This window comes from Balaenoptera ricei, chromosome 1, assembly GCF_028023285.1.
Source record: "Balaenoptera ricei isolate mBalRic1 chromosome 1, mBalRic1.hap2, whole genome shotgun sequence".
NCBI lineage: Eukaryota > Metazoa > Chordata > Mammalia > Artiodactyla > Balaenopteridae > Balaenoptera > Balaenoptera ricei.
In genome coordinates, this window is record NC_082639.1 from 76,821,558 (window position 1) to 76,840,096 (window position 18,539).

At 44.9% G+C, this 18,539-nt stretch overlaps 1 protein-coding gene across 2 annotated transcripts; it reads left to right on the forward strand.

Annotated features, from left to right (window-relative positions):
* The first annotated feature begins 1,229 nt into the window (after positions 1-1,229).
* On the forward strand, positions 1,230-18,089 carry LMO4 (LIM domain only 4). 2 transcript variants are annotated; one of them, XM_059925754.1, is made up of 5 exons: positions 1,230-1,645; positions 4,380-4,618; positions 11,974-12,070; positions 12,468-12,623; positions 17,332-18,089. In XM_059925754.1, the coding sequence occupies exons 2-5, from the start codon at positions 4,383-4,385 to the stop codon at positions 17,338-17,340; spliced, it is 498 nt and encodes a 165-aa protein (XP_059781737.1). In that variant the 5' UTR covers positions 1,230-1,645; positions 4,380-4,382; the 3' UTR covers positions 17,341-18,089. The 2 variants fall into 2 exon arrangements, with proteins under 2 accessions (XP_059781737.1, XP_059781746.1); XM_059925763.1 differs by lacking the exon at positions 1,230-1,645 and adding an exon at positions 4,068-4,180.
* The last annotated feature ends 450 nt before the right edge of the window (positions 18,090-18,539 follow it).

Genomic DNA, 18,539 nt, shown 5'->3' on the forward strand with positions numbered 1-18,539 from the left:
CACTCAGACTACCATCCTAATAGCATTCCTCAAAACTTGATTTATACAAGAAGTAACCTTTCTTACTCTCCAGAGGCTGTGAGATTTCGAATCTTGCAATAACTTCCATCGCTCTGGGGGCTACGGGAAATTTGGCCTCTCATCCTCTACAGTGGGGTGGATACAGGGGGCCAGGCTTTTCCCCTGAAGTTTTCCTCAACTTTGAACGTAAGGACTGTGATCTTTCTACCACCAGCAATTGACAAATACCTATGAAATGCCTACTGGGCACTTGGTTTATACTCGGGTTGATGGGGAGAAGCTTCTACCTTGTTAATGAAACTTCCACTAAGGTTCATAAATCTCTATCATCGTGAATTTAAAAAACAAAAACAAAAGAACACCTCAAAAACCATCTCTTCTGCGTGTGTGTGAAGTCCACCGCCCTGAGATTTCGACCAAGCTTTTCTACCTCAACAGGAAGAGGCCCATTTCTGAGACAGATGTGAAGTAAGTTTCCTAAGGGGCTCCTCTCGGCGCGAGGACGGGCTATCCCCGAGGGGCGAGCGGGCGCGCGTCCCCAGGGGGCACGTGAGCAGGGAGGGCAGGTGTGGCCCCCGCGCCTCGGCTTGCCATCTCGGGCCACGGGGGGCCGCGCCGGCGGGGTCGGCGGCGCCCGAGGGACTTCTCCCCACCTGATTCCGGCCCTTCCCCGCTTCAGCCTCGGCCGGCTCAGCCGCCTCGCTCTCTCCCCCGCCCCCGGAGTCTCGTTTCAGTCATCCCTTTGTCCTTGCTCGGATTGGCAGGTTTTATTATTCCGCCTGAACAATCCAGCCGCCCAGTGGCTGAGGGTCGCTGACGTCGGCGGCAGAGCCTGGGAGTAGTTGGGATTTTGCTCTGTCAGTAACACATGTGTAAGAGCCGCGGAGGGAGCGAGTGAGCCGGTTAGAGGCCAGCGCCGCCACCGCCGCCGCCGCCAAGCCGGGCAGCAGCAGCCCCGGCAGGGGCGAGGGTCAGGCGCGCGGGGCCCCGCCGGCCGCAGCTCCCCGCCTCCCGGGCGCGCCCGCCCCCCGGCCTCCGCGCCGGCCGCCGCCGCTCCTGGGGCTGTTGTGTCTGCGGCCGCTCCCCGGCTGGAGGTGCAGGAAGCTCGGCCGAGCGGCCGTCGCCGCCAGCAGCCCCGAGCGAGCGGGCGGGCGGGCGCACGGGAGGGAGGCAGGCGGAGGAGGAGGAGCGGGAGGAGCGCGGGCGGGGCGGGGGCCTCCGGGCGGGGGAATATACAAAGTGAAGCCACATTGCCAAACTTGCAGCAGCGATTGCAGCAGTTGCTGCCGCTGCGCCGCGCCGCGCGGGCCGAGGGCTCCTGCAGCTGCTCGCGCGGAGCCGGAGGCGGAGAAGAACGACGAGGACCGAGACTGACGCTTCTGCTTCCCGGCGCCTGCCACTTACGCGGGGCCCCCCAACCCAGCCTCAGAGCAGCGCGTTAAAAAAAAAAAAAGAAAAGAAAAGCAGCCCTTAGCCCCCTCCTCCCCTTTCCTGCTTCTGCGAGAACATCCCCCCCTCCCTCCAGCTCCGCCAGCCAAGGCGCCCCTTCCTTGGAAGCCGAGCGGCTTCGCTCGAATTTCGCCGCCGCCGCCTCTCGCAATATTGCAATATAGGGGAAAAGCAGGTAAGGGGACGGCTGGGGAGCCGCGGGCAGGGAGGGGGGGGGGGAGAAGGAGGAGGGGGGCGATTTGGGCCGGGGCTGTTTTCTTTGGCTTGCTTCCCTTGACCGTCCCAAATTGCAAGTAAACAATACGTCGGCTTAGATAATGCGCGAGTCTGAAACTACCGAGGCCGGCCTGCGAGCTAGCACGGAGGGCAGCCCCGGGCCGCCAGCTCTGTAGCGGTTCCTGCTTACAAAAGGGTTCTTCTTGGAGACGGGGCTGGTGGGGACCTTGGAGGCGTGTGGGGATATTTTCAGTTCCGAAGGCAGAGGCAGGAGGTGCTTTAAGGATTGAAGTCTGAGAAGTAGTGTGGGGAAAATAGTCACGACCCTACCCCCCGCACCCCACCACTATTTTTGAAACAGTGGCAGAAAGGATCTAAGTGAGCAGGATTCGGTATTGCTGGTTCTTTTAAAAAATTCCTCTTGGCTTATAAGTCTTTTGTTCCAATCCAGGAGAAATCCGGTGAATCACCTAATTAAAATCAAGACATGAATTAAGCATCCATTTTTGTACTACAAATTGCCAGCGCTACGTTTGTCCCTCCCTTGGTCTCCATTAAAAAACACCAGAGACGTTGTTAAAGGGGGGCAGATTTTGCCTCTAGCTGCCAGTTCTGCTTTCTATTTCACAGACTACCTCAGGACCTAAATTGCTTGGCTATGTAATTACTAGAGTATAAGCCTATTTAACTTAAAAGCTTTCTTTTTTTTTCCAACTCTAAATGAAACTTGATGAGGGCCCGTCCTTAGTTATCAGGGGAGTCAGTTTCTGGTCAGTCGTCTTGATTCATCTCTTTTAGATTTAATCAGCATTAAGGTATTGCTTGTCCTTAAGAGCTTTAGCTAATGGGGTTACTGGATGCTTTTCTCAGTGTAATGTTTCCTTTTCAAAAAAAATATACATATATACTTACCTCTCACCAAAGATGGGGGCGGGGAAGAGCTTGGAATCTCCTCCCTCCCTCTCCTCTTTTAAAAAGGAATTCAGAGCGATTAAAACGTTGGGCGGGGGTGGGCAGTTTAAAGACCTAGGGCAGGAAATGCAGATTCATTTGGGTTAGGGCTGAAATTGTAACAAAAAGCAATTCCTCGAGTAAATGCATCAGATAAATCAATTTACATAAAGGTATGATGCATTCGGATAAATGCAATGCTAATGGATTTTAGAGTGGTCCTGTTTCCAAAGTCTCAGGGTTTTGTTACAGCTTAATTGGTGCAGTTCTTATTCTGGTTTATTGTGCGGTCACTGGACACACGTTCCGGGACTCTTTCGGAGGAAATGTGTTTAAAATCGGCCTATTTAAGGAACACAAGTCCTTGTTTCGTTCCCTTCCCCTCGTTTTTTTGCAGCAGCCAAGTTGGGCCGGGGACAGGCAAAGTTCGTCCTCTCCCCTCTGAGGTATCAGCTGAATGTCTTGAGCAGATAGCCGGGAGCCTCGGGGGGAGCCCACACTCTCGGCTTACAGAGGACAAAGACAAAACAGGCTGCTTAATTGGCAGTAAATAACTTGATCTTTTTATAGAATAAGTGACTGGAGGAACACTAGGACTTTATTGGACTCAGGATTGGAGGCAACAAATTAATCGGTTTAGGCTAAGCTTTATAAATTGATTCCTATATTAGACCCCAGTTGTTTCTCTCGTGACATTCATTAGAAAGAGTGGGGAATTTTTAAAAGCAGTTTTTGGTGACAGTAGGTCTGGCTCAGATATAACTTGTGCATCCTTTAACAGTGCCTTCTCACATATTATCAGTAACGTACCCCCCCCCCCTTTTGGAGGAACAAAGCTCTACCATTTAAATTGCTGATCAAGGGCAGATTAGTGAGACCAAAGTGGAGAGTGTTTGTATAGGAAGTTAACAGGCATCCTAAAGTTCAATGATCTATTATTCTTGCCTGTGTCCTGCAAACGCAGAGAAAACACTCATTGATCTTCAAAATGAAATGAGATTTGGAACAATAATGGGAGATGGCGGTCACCACAATGGCATGTGAAAGGTGCTGTTTAAAATAAGAAAAACCAGTTTCGCAACTTTACACACCGCACCCCCCCTCCCCCCCCCCGAAGTCCCCTCGCCTCTCCTCCCACCACCACTCTCTCCGTCTCCCCTCCGCCGGTTCTTCCCTTTCAGAAAGCCGAACTATTTCCAACTTGTGAACTGCAGCTGCACTTCCCCGGGCAGAGCTCGGGAGGGAACGTGGCTCCGGCGGGGGCCGCCTCTCATTCCCCTCGGCTAGCGCTCGGGGCTCGGCGGGGCCCCGGGAGGGGCCGGCGAGGCGGTGGGTGGGTTTGACCCTCATTTGCTGGAGGCGGGCGGCGGAGGAGGGGGCAGTGGGCGGAGGCGGGGGCCGGGAGGAGGCGCCGCGAGGGGAGGAGCGCGCCGCGGAGCCTCGCTCTCTTGAGTTTTGACAGTACCCGAGCTGAAATTGTCAGCGGCGGCGAGCGCTGGAAAGTTGAGAGGAGCTCGTGGCCCCAGAACAAAGCTTGAGAAAAGTAAACAGGCGGCTGCTGCCGGCAAGCCTCCCTCCTTCCCTCTCCCCCTCATCCTCCTTCCCGCCCTTGCCCTGCTGCTTCCTTCCAGCAGCTCTGGAGGGTGGCGGGGGACGGATTCGCTCTCGCGCGCGGCGAGTACTAACTTTTGCATCGCCCCTGTTTTGTCTCTCTCTCCCTGTCCCCTTCCCGCCCTCTGCAGACCATGGTGAATCCGGGCAGCAGCTCACAGCCGCCCCCGGTGACGGCCGGCTCCCTCTCCTGGAAGCGGTGCGCAGGCTGCGGAGGCAAGATTGCGGACCGCTTTCTGCTCTATGCCATGGACAGCTACTGGCACAGCCGGTGCCTCAAGTGTTCCTGCTGCCAGGCGCAGCTGGGCGACATCGGCACGTCCTGTTACACCAAGAGCGGCATGATCCTTTGCAGAAATGACTACATTAGGTAAGACTTGGCTGCTTTTCCCCGACATGGGCAGGCAGAGCAATGGCGAGGCCAAAGGTTACCAAGGGTTTTAAAGAAAGGAGCAGGGCTTCTCTGAGAATACAGGGTAGCCTTCACCCCAAAAACCCGCTTGGCTGAAATTTAAGGGGTTAAAGAAGCATGTGTTAATCTTCCAATATTTAGTGGCAAATTAATGGCAAAGGCCACACGAAGTAAAAACTGCGCATCTGGTGGGACTGGGCTGCTAGGTGTGCAAAGGTTGGGACCAGGATCCTCGGGACCAGGATTTCAAGTGGTCAGCCGCACTTGGACCCTCCACTAAAAATAAACATTTCAAGTGGGAGTTAAGCTGCTTTCTTAAAGCAAGGTAGGGACCAACATAGGAACTCGGAGACAAAAGACTGATTTAAAAATGTAAGTGTGGGTAGTGAGAAATGATTTGCCGATGGTGATGGCTGATTATGACATTTACGTAAGCACCTTTAAACTTTTTTGAGTGGAAAACTGACTCATTCTTTGTGCTCCTTGTGAAAAATGCTGATTGCCCATCGGTTTAAAGACTTGTCATTCTTCTTATAGCAAAGAAACCTGAACAAGAAAAAAAAAAACTTAATGGTAATGTTTCTCTTTATATATTGTTACTTGAAGACTCGCAATACTCAAGTGTTAGTGTGTGGTTTGTGATGTAGAATTTGCAGTTCTTTCAATTGAGGAATGTTCAGATTTGGGGTTTTTTGTTGTCATTTGTATCACTACCCTTGATCCCCAAAAGAGATTTAGGGAAAGAGGCTATAGAGTTATACTAATCTTGCATTTTAAAGCAATGTATAGGAACATTCATCTGCCCATGTAAGCAGCCTTTTTCCAACAAGTTTCAGTGCAATTAATGGAAAGAATTCAGGAGGTCAGGTGCCTATAGGATCTTTTCAGGTGAACTCAAGCTACTTAAACTCATTAATTTGAAAGGAGGCATTTGAAGGATTACACATTTAATTTGAGTAAATGGTTTGATAGACTGATGCACATGAATGCTTCTAGGAGGTGTTCTGTTTCAACATCCAGTAATTAAAAAAAAAAAAAAACCACACGCACACGGTTGATACTAGACAACCACTCACTTTTAAGAAATGCGTTCTATTTAAATTTCTGCCCTAAACCGTTTTCTTTATAGAGATTAGAAAATTTTTGCCCTTTCTTCAATGCGGGTGAATCAGTAGATGAGGTATTTTGTTCAAAGTTTAGCTCCATTGTGATTCCTTCACTCTGCATCTAAAACTGCAGAAGACCCCAGTGCAGTTTGGAGCTGAGTATGGGTATGTTTACCCCAGCGATATCATTAGTGTAAATGATGGAATAAGATGATATTTGGCTATTCCAGTAATGCAACCTATGTCCTCTTTGCTGGCCTCCTCAATCAGCCAAGTAAAAGAAATACAGGAAGGGAGAGGGCTTTTATTTTAAAATTAAGATGGCAGCGTTAATTTCACGAAGTGTTCTTTTAGAAGTAAACGTTGGAAAATCATCAGCAACATGGGTATAATGCTTTCTGGTCCTCCTTCCAAGCAATGCCATGAGCTTTGACAGTACTGTAATTAAATAGAGAGCAAAACTGGTAAGAAGGAGGGTGGTTTAAAGGGGAAAAATTGACAGTGCTGTTCAGAAGCAGTGAATGGTACAGATTCATCTCTTTTCCAAGTGCCTTCAGAAAACCTTCGCTTCTGATTACCACTAATTAAAAAGAAGATGGGTCCACTTGCATTCCCTCAGGACAAGTTTAGGCAAGTGGCTTCCTGGGAATCACTTCCATTCCTTTCCTTATTCTTGGGAACAAATATAAATGCCCATTTGGTGTTTTTCTCTTGGCTTAATGGAGCAATGGAGGATGTGTGCCCAGCCCCAAGACTTAATTAATTGGGTCCATATTCTCCCTTTCTTTTTTCCTGACTTTGAAAACTGGAACCACGCTTGCTGTTGAACTGGAGGCTACCCTGAGGACCTTAGATTTGTTCGGGAGAGCGGAGTTCTAGCTCAGTACCAAATTGATCCTTTCCTCACACTGCTCAGGGCTCAGCAGCAGACACCCCCCTCTCACCCACCAAGTTTAAGGGATCTCCTAAGTCTTCCTTCAGTGTTCCCTCCTTCTGCCCACCAAGATGCCAATAAAGGGTGGGAAGGTGGGGAGGCTGCGCGTTCCTTTTCGTCTCAGCCACTCCCTCCCCAGTCTCCCCTCAGTCCACTTGTTGGAGGAGCTTTCAATTCTGCAGGGACGGCCGCTGAGGAGCGGGACTAATCCGCTCGCCGGCCGCCAGGTGAAGGGGACCCTTTGGCTCTTCGGCCCCAGCTGGGACCACAGAGCGATTTATTAAGGGGCTTTTAAACTGTCTGACTTTGAGGTTGTGGCTTTTTGAAAACAAGCAAGATCTGGCTAAAAAGCTTTGGGAGAGCTGGGAGGGGCCCGGGGAGGAGGGGGTTGCGGGGGGGAGGGGTGGGTGGTGCTGCTTTTCCCCAGCCCCTTCCCCCTGCGCGACCGAGTGTCGATTGGGCAGAGCTGGGCTTCATGCCTCTCCTCCCTCCAAGATTTCAGATAAAGCGGCTGCCTTGCTGCAGCGAATCCGCACAATTAAAAGCTTTAATTAGTGGCTCCTCCATTTTCTTAGTTCTGATGGGCTTTATCTAATGAGATCTGGTCTCTGGCTTAGATCTGCTCCGAATGACGTGTCCGCAATGAATGAGAGCTGCGTCGCAAACAAAACATTTAATTAACAAAATTGGCCTCTAAGAGAGGGAGGGATAGACAAGGGGGGGAGGGGAGAGGAAAGGGAGGGTGGGTCTTAAAGGGGCCAACGCCGGCCTGGCCCCGCCACCTTGCAAAATTACAAAAGTCGTTGAACCTTGGAAGCGCATCCTCCCCCTTCCCCCCCAGTTCCCGACCCCCCAGCTCGATCCCAGCGCCACCAAGTAGCTTCAGAAACTCCGATTCTCTTTCTCCGAGTCCTCCTTCCTCCACCCCCACTTCGGGCCCGAAGACTGGCGCGGAAAGTGCAGCGAGGGGAGGAAGTTCGGAGATCGACGGGTGGGGCTCCAGGTCCGGGGAGGCGAGGCTACGCGCCGGAAGCTCGGGTGGTGGTTCTCGGCGTGCCGGGTCTCGCTCGCTGGCTCGCTGGCTCGGCCGGGCGGGGGCCGGGCTGGGGGCCGGCGGCGCCTGAGGCCGCAGTTCAGGCGCCCAGCCGGCCGGTAGCCTCGGGCCCGCGAGGGGGCGAGCGCAGGGCGGGAGCCGGACGAGCGGGTAGCGCTTTCTCTCCCCGGGCTCCGCTCGGGAGGTTCACGTGGCGCCCGCAGCCGCAGTGAGCGCCGCGCAGCTGGGGGTGGGGGCCCGGGGCGGGGGGATTGGTGGTGGTTGGTGGTGGAGGGTGTGTTTGGGGAGGGGGTAGCGTTAGGAATGGAGGCGCCGCCAGACAGCGAGTTCATTTCCCTGGTAATCAACAGCAAGCTGCTATATTCAGAGAATGCTGTCCCTTTAATTGAACAGGCTAGGTAATTAAATGGCACTTTTCCAATAGGACGTGCTAGGTAAATCTAATAGTTGGTTATTTAATATCACTTTGAAGTCTGCCCACTCAAGCACAATGACAGCACAGGAGCATGTGAACTATTAGCTAGGAAAAAAAAAAAACCCCAGGATCTCAAAAATTAATTAAATCGCATGCAATTTAGGGGGAACGTTTATCTTGATTTGTCATAACAGAATTAATTCAAGGCCTCCAATTCACTTGGGGGCAGATCTGTTACTCTGAATTAACCAAGCGTAATTTGGCTGATTTTTTTTTTTTCCTCCCTCCCCTCTCTAACGCAGCAGTTGCGATTATTCACAGCCCCCCTCTTAAGTATCAATAGCTTCTGGTGCTTTTAAGGTGCTTGGTCTCTAGTTATTCCGAAGTACCTTTAATGGACTTGGCTCCAGGCATAATTTCTGGGTTGCATTTTCTTTGTTACATTTAATATAGCTGGTGCAGAATTTAGATTAAATATGGGAACCTGCTGGAAAACCAATTGCTTTTGGATCGGTAGCTGTGGATGTGCATTTTTCTCCTCAGATAGGTTGCTGATATTTACTTGTAGGTACAAATGTATACCTTTCAGCCACACTCTTAGAAACCTACCTCTCCTTGCCTGAAAGCGGTTTAGAAAACAGCCGTATCGTGTGTATTTTGCTTGAAGTAATCAGTTGCAAGTAGGCTCACCTATTGGTCGCTGAAGTTAGGGAAAGATGCTAAGTATTATTACTGAACTAAAAATACAACTTGCTTTCCATCTCTTTCTGTCAGCGAGGAGAGTTGGAGCTGGCAAACAGTACTAGCACTGCATGGTACTTTTCATAGGAGCAGAGCACCTTTAAAGTGTAGAGGTTTAGTGGGATTTCTTCCCTTCTTTTCCCTTTTCCCCATGTAAGTAACCTCTTGATGTTTGTGATTGATTGCATTGCCCAAATGCTGAAATATTAACGACCTTCTTGGACTGAGGACCCAAAGAAAGGAAACTGAAACCGATTCTGTCATCACAATTAAAGACTCCCCTGGCTTTAATTAGCCTGACCTGGGGTATATCTCCCCGTTGCTTGAGTTAAAGAGAAAAGAGCCCATTATAGTCCAGTCTGAGACCGATAGCTACTTAATTGAGCACCTAAAGCCTCAAGCCTTTTAAATCAAACACTGTCCTGGACAGTCCCCCTGGTTAGATAATTAACTCTCCAGCGCACAGAAACGTTGTTAAAACACACACACACACACACACACACACACAACTTTTCAGAAAAAGGGTGGAATTCTAATGGTTAGCCTTCCTGTCTGGTAAAAGGGATTAAAATGTGTATAGACATGTAAGTTTTCTGCTCTGAGGCAGCCTTAAAGCTGTAGGCACGGAAAGATATTAAACTCCATTAATAATGTTGTTCAATAGCACATCAGTCCTGGGTAGATCTTGGTCATTTTCAAAATTTGTAACTGTAATTTCTGACACTTTAGGAATACCGTGATTTTGTGGCTGATTGTTCCCAGAAAGGTTATGCAAGTGGTGCTGGAGAAAATGAGATGTATGAAAAGCTTTTGGATTACATACGACTGCCCTGATTATTAAAATACACTTAGACATTGAAGACATACAACTGACTTTACTCAGGGTGAATTGTTAAATAAATGCACACTTAGGTTGGGTAATCAGATCGGTACTGTGAAAGGGTATTTTTGAGATGGAGTGTCACTGTGTACCTGTTGGTAGTGGCAGCCATAATTAGAGACTCCTGGCCATTAAAATACTTCTGGGTTGCTGTAAGAGGGTATTTGGTCCTTGGCTCAGGTAGGATTCTGTTCCCTACCCCCGTTATCTACACCGCCCCCCTTTTATCCTCAGCATGTTTTTGGCTACATCGACAGGTTTTTAATTTTATTCTTATCCGAAGTGTTTGAGTCGGTACCCCTTTTGGGGATTGAAATAGCCCTGCTGTTGACCGGAAACTCCCCCTGGCAGTGCTAGTTCTCTGGCCACCCCACCCTTCTGAGAAGCCTCTTGTGGCAGTAGTGACAACCCACACTTGCAGGATGCTGTGGGTGAGACTCCGGGAGGCCTCATCAATGCTCCTGAAGTGGTCCAGCGTTAGGGAATGGCAGGCCAGCGGCCCCTGAGCTCCCACGCGGTGCGGTCCTGCGGCTAGAGGTCCTGACAGTGTATTATTTCAGCTTTCTCTCTCTAACTGTTCTGATTCTGTAAGAACGTGTCAATGTGTCGTGGATCTCAGACTAATTAGTTTTGAAATGGAGTTTTGATTGAACTCTTCAAATCGATGCTGCAGCAAAATTTGTTTCTTGGGCTTCCTATTAAAAGCCATCTTAAGGGGCAGTTTTACTACTCTCCCTGTCGTTCAGTCGATACATTTAATAACAACTTACAGGCTATTTTCAATAAAGTGGCGACAGCGAATTAGTAGTTTGAACATGACAAGCCTCTTCTGCAAGACCAGATTCTGAAAACTCAAAGCAATTATTTTTATATAGAGGCATGCCACAATCATTCAGATTACGGGGTGTTCTATAGGAGCCTGTCTCCTGGTTTGACACAAACTGCATTTTATGACTTTCTTTGGACAAGGAAGAAATGCAAGTATTAATATTTATTATGACACCGATATGTTAGTTTGTAAGTCCTATTACTTTGTTTTTCATTGTTGAAAAGTGCCTCTCTGACCCTGCTTACTCGTTCGGATATCATCTTTCAATGTGAAATCATTTTGGTCTGTTTAATAAATATTTGTGGATATTAAAGAGGGAAGCCCAAAAGCAAATAAAGCTTCCTAGCTTGAGTCTACAGATTTCATAAGAACCAAAGTTCGGTGTTCGTTAAAATATTTTGTCGCGCCTGTGGAAGGATGTAAGGAATTATGTATATCTTTTTCTTCAGTACACCGCACTTCCTTGAGCTTTCCCCTCCTCTGCAGACTTCTCCTTCTCCCCCTCCTCCCCCCATGGCAGATGTTGTGGTCTCATTTGATTGCATAGGAAAACTGCAGTGATACAGCAAACACCCAGAGAGATATGATGACAAATGGGTCCAGATCCCGGTAAATTACTTTCTGCTCAAATCGAAATTTCATTCAGTTTGTTGCTAGCAGAGATGAAGTAATCTAAATTGTGGACTCAGGAGCAGATAGAGGGAAGTTGGAGCAAGCATTTCATTATCAAGAGAGAGAGAAGGTTAGGATGAAAGAGATGAGCAGAGGCAAATCTTAAGTGTTGACACCATGATTGAAAAGGTTAACCCATACACATTATATATCAACCTGGATAGCAGAGAGTTTCTAATGGAAAGTCTGCACTGATGGAGGTTTACAGGAGTTTCAATACACTGAGCATGATGTCTTCTTAGATATACAATCAAATCCTCTTAACCCTTTTGATGACTCATATCTCAAGATATGATTAAAGTACAAAAGAGTTCTTCATATAATTTCAAGGACACAATACATTTAAACTCCAGGCATGAATTGTATCTCTTTTTTTTATGATGAACTCAGTAATCTGATAAAATGTGTGTAGAACAGGATTGTTCCATATTTGCTAGAGGTGTAAGTCAATATTTTGATTAAACCCAGGGCACCCTCTTCCTCTGCGGTAGGCAGAAGTTAGCTGTGACCCCCAAAAGGATTTTTCCCAGGTGATGTAAATCACTCATAAAATTTGAGTCCGGAGCCTAAAAGTAAAGTCTCTGTCAAATGCATTCCAGAGGGAGGGCCGGAGGCAGGGGGATTTCTTTCTTTTTCCTTGGTTTGGGATTATTCATTGGTGTCCCCGTCATCTTTGTTTCAGGTTATTTGGGAATAGCGGTGCTTGCAGCGCTTGTGGACAGTCTATTCCTGCGAGCGAACTCGTCATGAGGGCCCAAGGCAATGTGTATCATCTGAAGGTAGCAGCTGCTCCTCCTCTGTTTTTTAAAAGAACCATAACTTTCCTACATGGAGACAAAGCATGTCTCCTTAGTAGGAACCCTGTTTTCTCAAGCCACAAACATGGAAGGAATCCACTGAAATTGTTACGTGGCAGTGATGATTACACATCCACCCACGCCACTCCCCCCATGCCACAGAAGCACACACCTGTTTGTCGCTTTTCCCCTTTAGCTTGATCCAGTTTCTTGCATTTTGGCTTACTCTTTTCCAGAATCATGTTGAAGGAAAGAAAACACTAAGCCATAAGTGACTCTCTGTACTTGACAGATACCTGCTTAAAAACAGTTTATAAACTTGTGAGCAAAAAAGACTTAATTTGTACTTGTTTTCAGTGGATTTGCTTTTTCCTTTCAGTGTTTTACATGCTCTACCTGCCGGAATCGCCTGGTCCCAGGAGATCGGTTTCACTACATCAATGGCAGTTTATTTTGTGAACATGATAGACCTACAGCTCTCATCAATGGCCATTTGAATTCACTTCAGAGCAATCCACTACTGCCAGACCAGAAGGTGAATACCTAGTTGGAAGGTTCAAGCTCTTCATCTAGTGAGGGAGTTTTCCTAGGTGGTTGTGTTTTTTTTTTTTTTTTTTTTTTTGTGGTGCTTCCCAGGAGGGCAAACAGGAGCCCTCAGGGTGCGCTTTGTAGCTTAGCGGGGAGTAAGGACGGGCCCTGATGGAGGGGCAGGGAGAGGACGCGCTGGGACGCGCTAGGTGTCAGGGAGGCTCAGAGAAGGGCAGAATCGGGCCCGAGGTGCTGCTGCCACGACCACTCTTCCGGTGGTTGTGTTTTTGCGTGCCCTTTTAAAGAAATGTAGACTACTCATACATACACTGTTCAGAAATAGAAGAGTTGATTGGTTAAATCGTGAATCTTCTGTGGTGAAAAAAATCCTGACTTAGTTATAGCTGTAGCTTTACCAATGTTGAACACGTTATCACATGCAGCGTCAGGCAGAATGTAAAACTTGCCTACCACCAGTAGTTTATCCCACTTGACAATTTTGAAATTCAGAAATACGATGTGACTAGGTTATTGTGGGGGGAAAATTAGAACATTTTTGGTAGGAAGAGGGAATAAATGTCTTTGTCATGAAAGAATGATTTCTGCATTAGTAATAGCAATCTGGACACCTGCCTTCCTAACCCAATTTACGGTGCTTTGAATCTTAGAAGAGCAGTTTTACAAAACATTCTGGAATTCCAAAGGAGAGCGTTTTTGTTGATTGGTAGTCCAATACATAATATTTGAGTAAGTTACAACTGTTTTAAAAGTTCTAGCTCTTGCTGATCATTAAAGATTAAATGTCTTGATTCTTGATCCACAACTGGAAAGTTTTTGGACCAGAGTTAGAAACGAGGAAATTATACAAAAGTACGAATCATGTATTAGAGGGCACTTCAGAGGGAAAATTGGTGATCAACAGTTGTCCAGCACCTGCAGTACTGGATAGTTTCAGATCTATTTTAATCTCCTTAGTAAGTCCTATAGCTATGCAAGTGAGTGCATTTTGATAACTGCTGTGCCTAATTTGTAACAATTACTGTCAACCTTCAGTTAAGAGACTGTTCATTCCACACTGGCCCAGAAAAGAGTGAAATGTATGACTCGTGCGCATAATTTTATTCACATCATATTTCATACTGATTATGTATTGATGACATTGATTCATTTACTCTTTACAGCACCACTTGCATGGATATTAAATCTTATTGACCACAGATGAATTTTAATTTCAGATTGGTGATAGATTTTTCCATCAGCTCTGATAGTGTGTTTGACTTTTTCATCATTAACCCAAGCAATCACACAGCACTGAGTTATTGCATTGAAACAAAAAGTGCACACTTCACTTGGTAATTCTTTATGGATTTACAATAGGAACTTCATTAATGTCTGTTGTAGGGATCACAAAAAACATTTATCTGCAAATAGGAATTTAGCAAGCGTCAAAAATCTCAGGAAAACATATTAGGCTTCTTTGTCTTCCGTAATGCATTTTCTTAATGCTGTGTACAGGGAAAATGACTAATATTTGAAAACTTTTAAATTATACTGCCATATTTTAATGCTTATTTTTATCATTTTCCCTTACTCAAGTTTATGGAATGATTTTAAATGTATTTTCCATTGCTTTCTTAGGTAAAGGTTAATTGCATCAAAATATGTAGTTTTCCTTATTTACTAATATGGGAACTACATAGAATACTATTTTAAGAACGGAAATCTAATTTTTTATTGCAGATTAATCAGTCACCATTGATGAGCCAGGTCAAGCTTCTTTAAGGAGTGCCAATACATATAAATACTTACAGATCTTCATGGTTTCAGTTGTCATTAAGTGAATCTATAGGGCCGAGTTGAGGCCAATGAATGGGTAACAAATATTTTGAGATACCCATTTCAATATAGAGGCAAAGCCATTTGTAGTTATACTTGGTAGCCAAAAAAAAAGTACAAGAATAAAATCCACCCCCTCCAAGGTAAATACTTAGTTTCTCTACAAACTATATCTTAAGTTTGTTGCTGGTTTTATACCATTTCTTTCCCTGACTTAGCAAGGCATAAAAAAATGATACAGCTCACCAACTTGCATGGTGAGAATTGAAGGATGTAGAAACAAGGTGGAAAGTGTAGCCAGACTGTGTAGCCAGACTGAAATACAGGCCATAGCAGTGTTAGCCAGGGACTAAGTACACAGACGCGTAATAAGTACGAGCACCGTCTCACAGTACCATCTTACTGAGTATAAGATGACGTAAATTGGGAGGTGTTAGGGAGGAAAATTTGAGGAAAATCTGGTTTACATGTTTACGAGACTGCAAGTATTGTGCCTTTCATGTAAGTCCATACCTTTTACAGGGTGGGAGAGGTAGGGCATTCATTTTGGAACACAAAATATATGAGGCAATGAATAAGAGCCTTACCAGTGTGTATTTTAATGTTGGAAGCCTTTTAAAAGGAGACAGGTGGCCTTCAAAAATTAATAGCTCTTAAAAGGCATAAGGAAATATAACTTAAGGATGTGTTCTTGTCAGACATTGGTGAGAAGCTGTGTTTTGGGGGTGATGTTAATTAAGAACATATCCCCGTTGGCCTAAATGTCTTACATTTTTGCCCTTGGTGGTCAGCTCACCATGAGCACAGTCAATTCACAAGGTAGTTTTTGTAAATAAAGGTTTTGGGTAAGCTGAATGTGGTCCAGAGAGATATTAATGAGAGGGCAAGGGGGAAGAGGTAATGAAAACATACTTCCTGGTGGAGTCATAAACTGCTTTTTGGACCTGGAGAATGCTTTAAAATGATTTTCCCCAAACCCTGTGGCGTTTCTTTTCTGGAGGAGATGAGATGGGGAGAAATGACAAATAGCTCCATTTTATTATTTTCTTCTCTCTCATTCTCCATATTTTTGGTAGGGAAAATTGGACATTAATTTTGGCCATTTTCCTTCTGTTCACAGAACCAATTACGTTTTTAGTGCGTGATGCATAATAAATATACCCAAACATCCTCTGGCTGAAAAGTAATGAGTTGATTATTTGTACATCCCTTCTTTAAAGGCAGCTAATTGTATGGAAAGTATAGGCCCCCATCATCTGGCCCCTTTCAACTTTTATCCTCCTGAAATTTGTTCCCAGTGTCTGGGATGTTTAGTTGTTGTTCTGCACCATTGGCTTTTGTATGTTCTGAGAAAAAATAATTTTAAGCTCTTAAATCATACAGTCTCTTGACTGAAATCTCAGACCACTCTTGTTCTAGGATCTACAAAATGTTATAGCCTATATTGTCTGAAGGAGACTTGGCTCCCCTCAGGAGAATACTGCCTTGTAGAGAGAGAGTTATGTAAATAGAATCAAGAATTGTGGGGTGTTTTGGGTTTATTTTTGGTAAATTTTTTGCCTGCTCTGGAATTCTTTCTTCCACTCAGGAGTGATGGTTTCATCTAGAATAATCTGTGCTTTTCAGTAAAATAAGACATCACATCTCTTTGGTCAGAAGAAAATTTAGCGAGGGTTCTAGTTTACATACCACTTCACAGTTCCCCCCGTAGTTACATAATTGATGTTGTGTGTGTGTGTCCATCGTAGAGGACATTTGTTGCTCATTTATTAAATATGCTCGCTGGCTGCTGCCGCATCTTTGTTCTGGACAGACAAATTACCTTTCTCACACTGAGCCTCCACTCTGGGGATTAAGCCTCTACCACTTTAATTAGCTTGGAAGTAGGGGGTTGCAGCTCCTAATAGACTTCAGGCTTTTAGTAAGTTAGGGAAAGGGTGAAAGGAGAACTTCCTGGGAAGCTCACAATGTCATTTAAGAACCATAAAAACCTAATATATATTATTTCATTTTGGTAATTGCAAACAGATTGTATTGGACAACTGTGTGGATTATCATTTCTAACTTAGATATTTAAGTTAGACTTCCATTGAACTACATTCTTTAATTGAGCACAAGTCATTAACACATTACATACGTTTGATTCATATATTTACAATATTTATGTAATATTAAGTGGCATAGTAGGTAGGAAATACTAAGGGAAAAGAAGTATCTCAATATTTTTTTGTGTGTGTGTATACACACATGTATATACACACATACCTATAAGCAGAGAAGGACATGGGTGCATAGACATCATATGGGATATTAGAATAATCATGTTAACCGCCAGTATTTGTTTAGCTTTTATTAAGTGCCAGGCGCTGTTGAATGCGCTCCCTATATATTATGTAATCCTTATAACACCCTTATTATCCCCGCTTTTAGGATGAGGAAACCAAGACACAGACAGTTAAGTAACTTGCCAAAGTTTACACAGTTGAGAATATTAACACAAAACTTCCTGGGGAGGAGGGACTTGGCTCTGATGTGCCTTTAAGATCCTAGTACGAGGCAAGATGTTACAATTCATTCTTTGCAGAAAGAAACTTGCTTTTAACAGAGTTCAGCAATTCATTGTAGAACTTTACACCAGAAACTTTCTGAAAGTCCATTTGTCGTCTCATTTTGTCCGCCAGTAAAAGTGCAGAAAATGTTATGCTTTAGTTCTCCACTGCCAGAGTTAAGTAGCGTAGAAAGCCTCTAACAAGTCACAGTTGGAAAGTTAATCTAATAGAAGATTAGTGAATGTAGGGAAGACAAAAGCAGCCATGTTTGAGTTTAATATCTCTCAAGTTTAGCATTTTAGCTAAGATGCCCGTTTTTGTTTCTTGCAGGTCTGCTAAAAGGTCAGAGTAATGCAGAATGCGTGCCTTCATCTCAGATCTTGTTCATCACAGGTGGATCCCGTGTGTCTTCAGTAGACAAGTCACCTTTGTAGCTAGCACCAGTGCCAGCTCCATGCCATTGCACCTTCTTTAGTCTTGATTGCCCTTCTTGCATTTATTGGTGTATTAAAATGACTGAATATGAACATTAAGGACTCCATGAACCTGGGCTAATGGGAGACTGTAGAGAAAATGAAAAAAGATCCACCGGAGGACATCTTTGGGGGGGAGGGAGCTTGGGAGGAGGGAAATGACTAATGAAGCTAATTAAAAGAAGCATTCAAATCTGCTTTCTACCCTCATTAACAATTAGCAGGGCACTGGCCAGAGTTTGTACCCTGTGTTTTTACCTTAACAACATTCTATTTGCTCTTTGTATATTTAAGTGTTGTAAGGAAATGTGTTTCAATCAAAACTGAACATGAGATAAAGGAAAGAGATGTGTGGCTTTTGTGATATTCTATCACAAACACTTTTATTGTATCTCTGTAAAATACAATGTATGTATGCATGTAAGTGTTTTCGTCCTAATGTTGCTACTCCCATGGCAAAGAAAAAAAAAAAGAATGAAAAAAAGAAAAAAAAACTTGGAAAAAAAATCAGGCTCATAGAAGCTACTGTGTAGAAATTTCCCCCTACTTCTAATTTGCTGAATGAAGAAAAAAATCTTTTATTTGTGATATTTTCAGAGACATTTGCTCTAGTATGGTGTATTTAAATAATAAAAACTTAAAAGAAAAATATTCGATGGAGTTTGGGTTTAAAAACTGCTTTTCCTTTTCTGTGTTTTGGAAAATTTTATTTTTTTTTTGTTCCGTACCAAGTTCACTTTAAATCTTCGGGGGTCGAGGGAAGCAGTGCGTATATTTATTTAGCTCTGAGCTAATAAGGTATTCTTCAGATTACTTTTGCCGTTTTTGGCAGGAGTACGAAGCCATGTTTCTAACGGAGTCCTTTCTATAAATTCAGAATATTCTGTTAACAGCATGTCATTACACTTATGCCGTATCACAGTGAACCTTTTGTGTTTATATATATACGTTTGATTCTTCAGCTATTTCGTTTATTCTTTTTTCTCAGTAGGAAAGCCTTGGGTATTGATGGAAAGCATGTTGAAGAATGTCGCATAACCGTCTTGTTCTCTTACCAAGTTTATA

Excerpts from the sequence above, each read along its gene's own strand:
- LMO4 (XM_059925754.1), top strand. The coding sequence starts at position 4,383 with ATGGTGAATCCGGGCAGCAGCTCACAGCCGCCCCCGGTGACGGCCGGC. Across the intron at positions 4,619-11,973 it reads TGCAGAAATGACTACATTAG|GTTATTTGGGAATAGCGGTG; the intron begins GTAAGACTTGGC and ends TCTTTGTTTCAG. Across the intron at positions 12,071-12,467 it reads GCAATGTGTATCATCTGAAG|TGTTTTACATGCTCTACCTG; the intron begins GTAGCAGCTGCT and ends TTTTCCTTTCAG.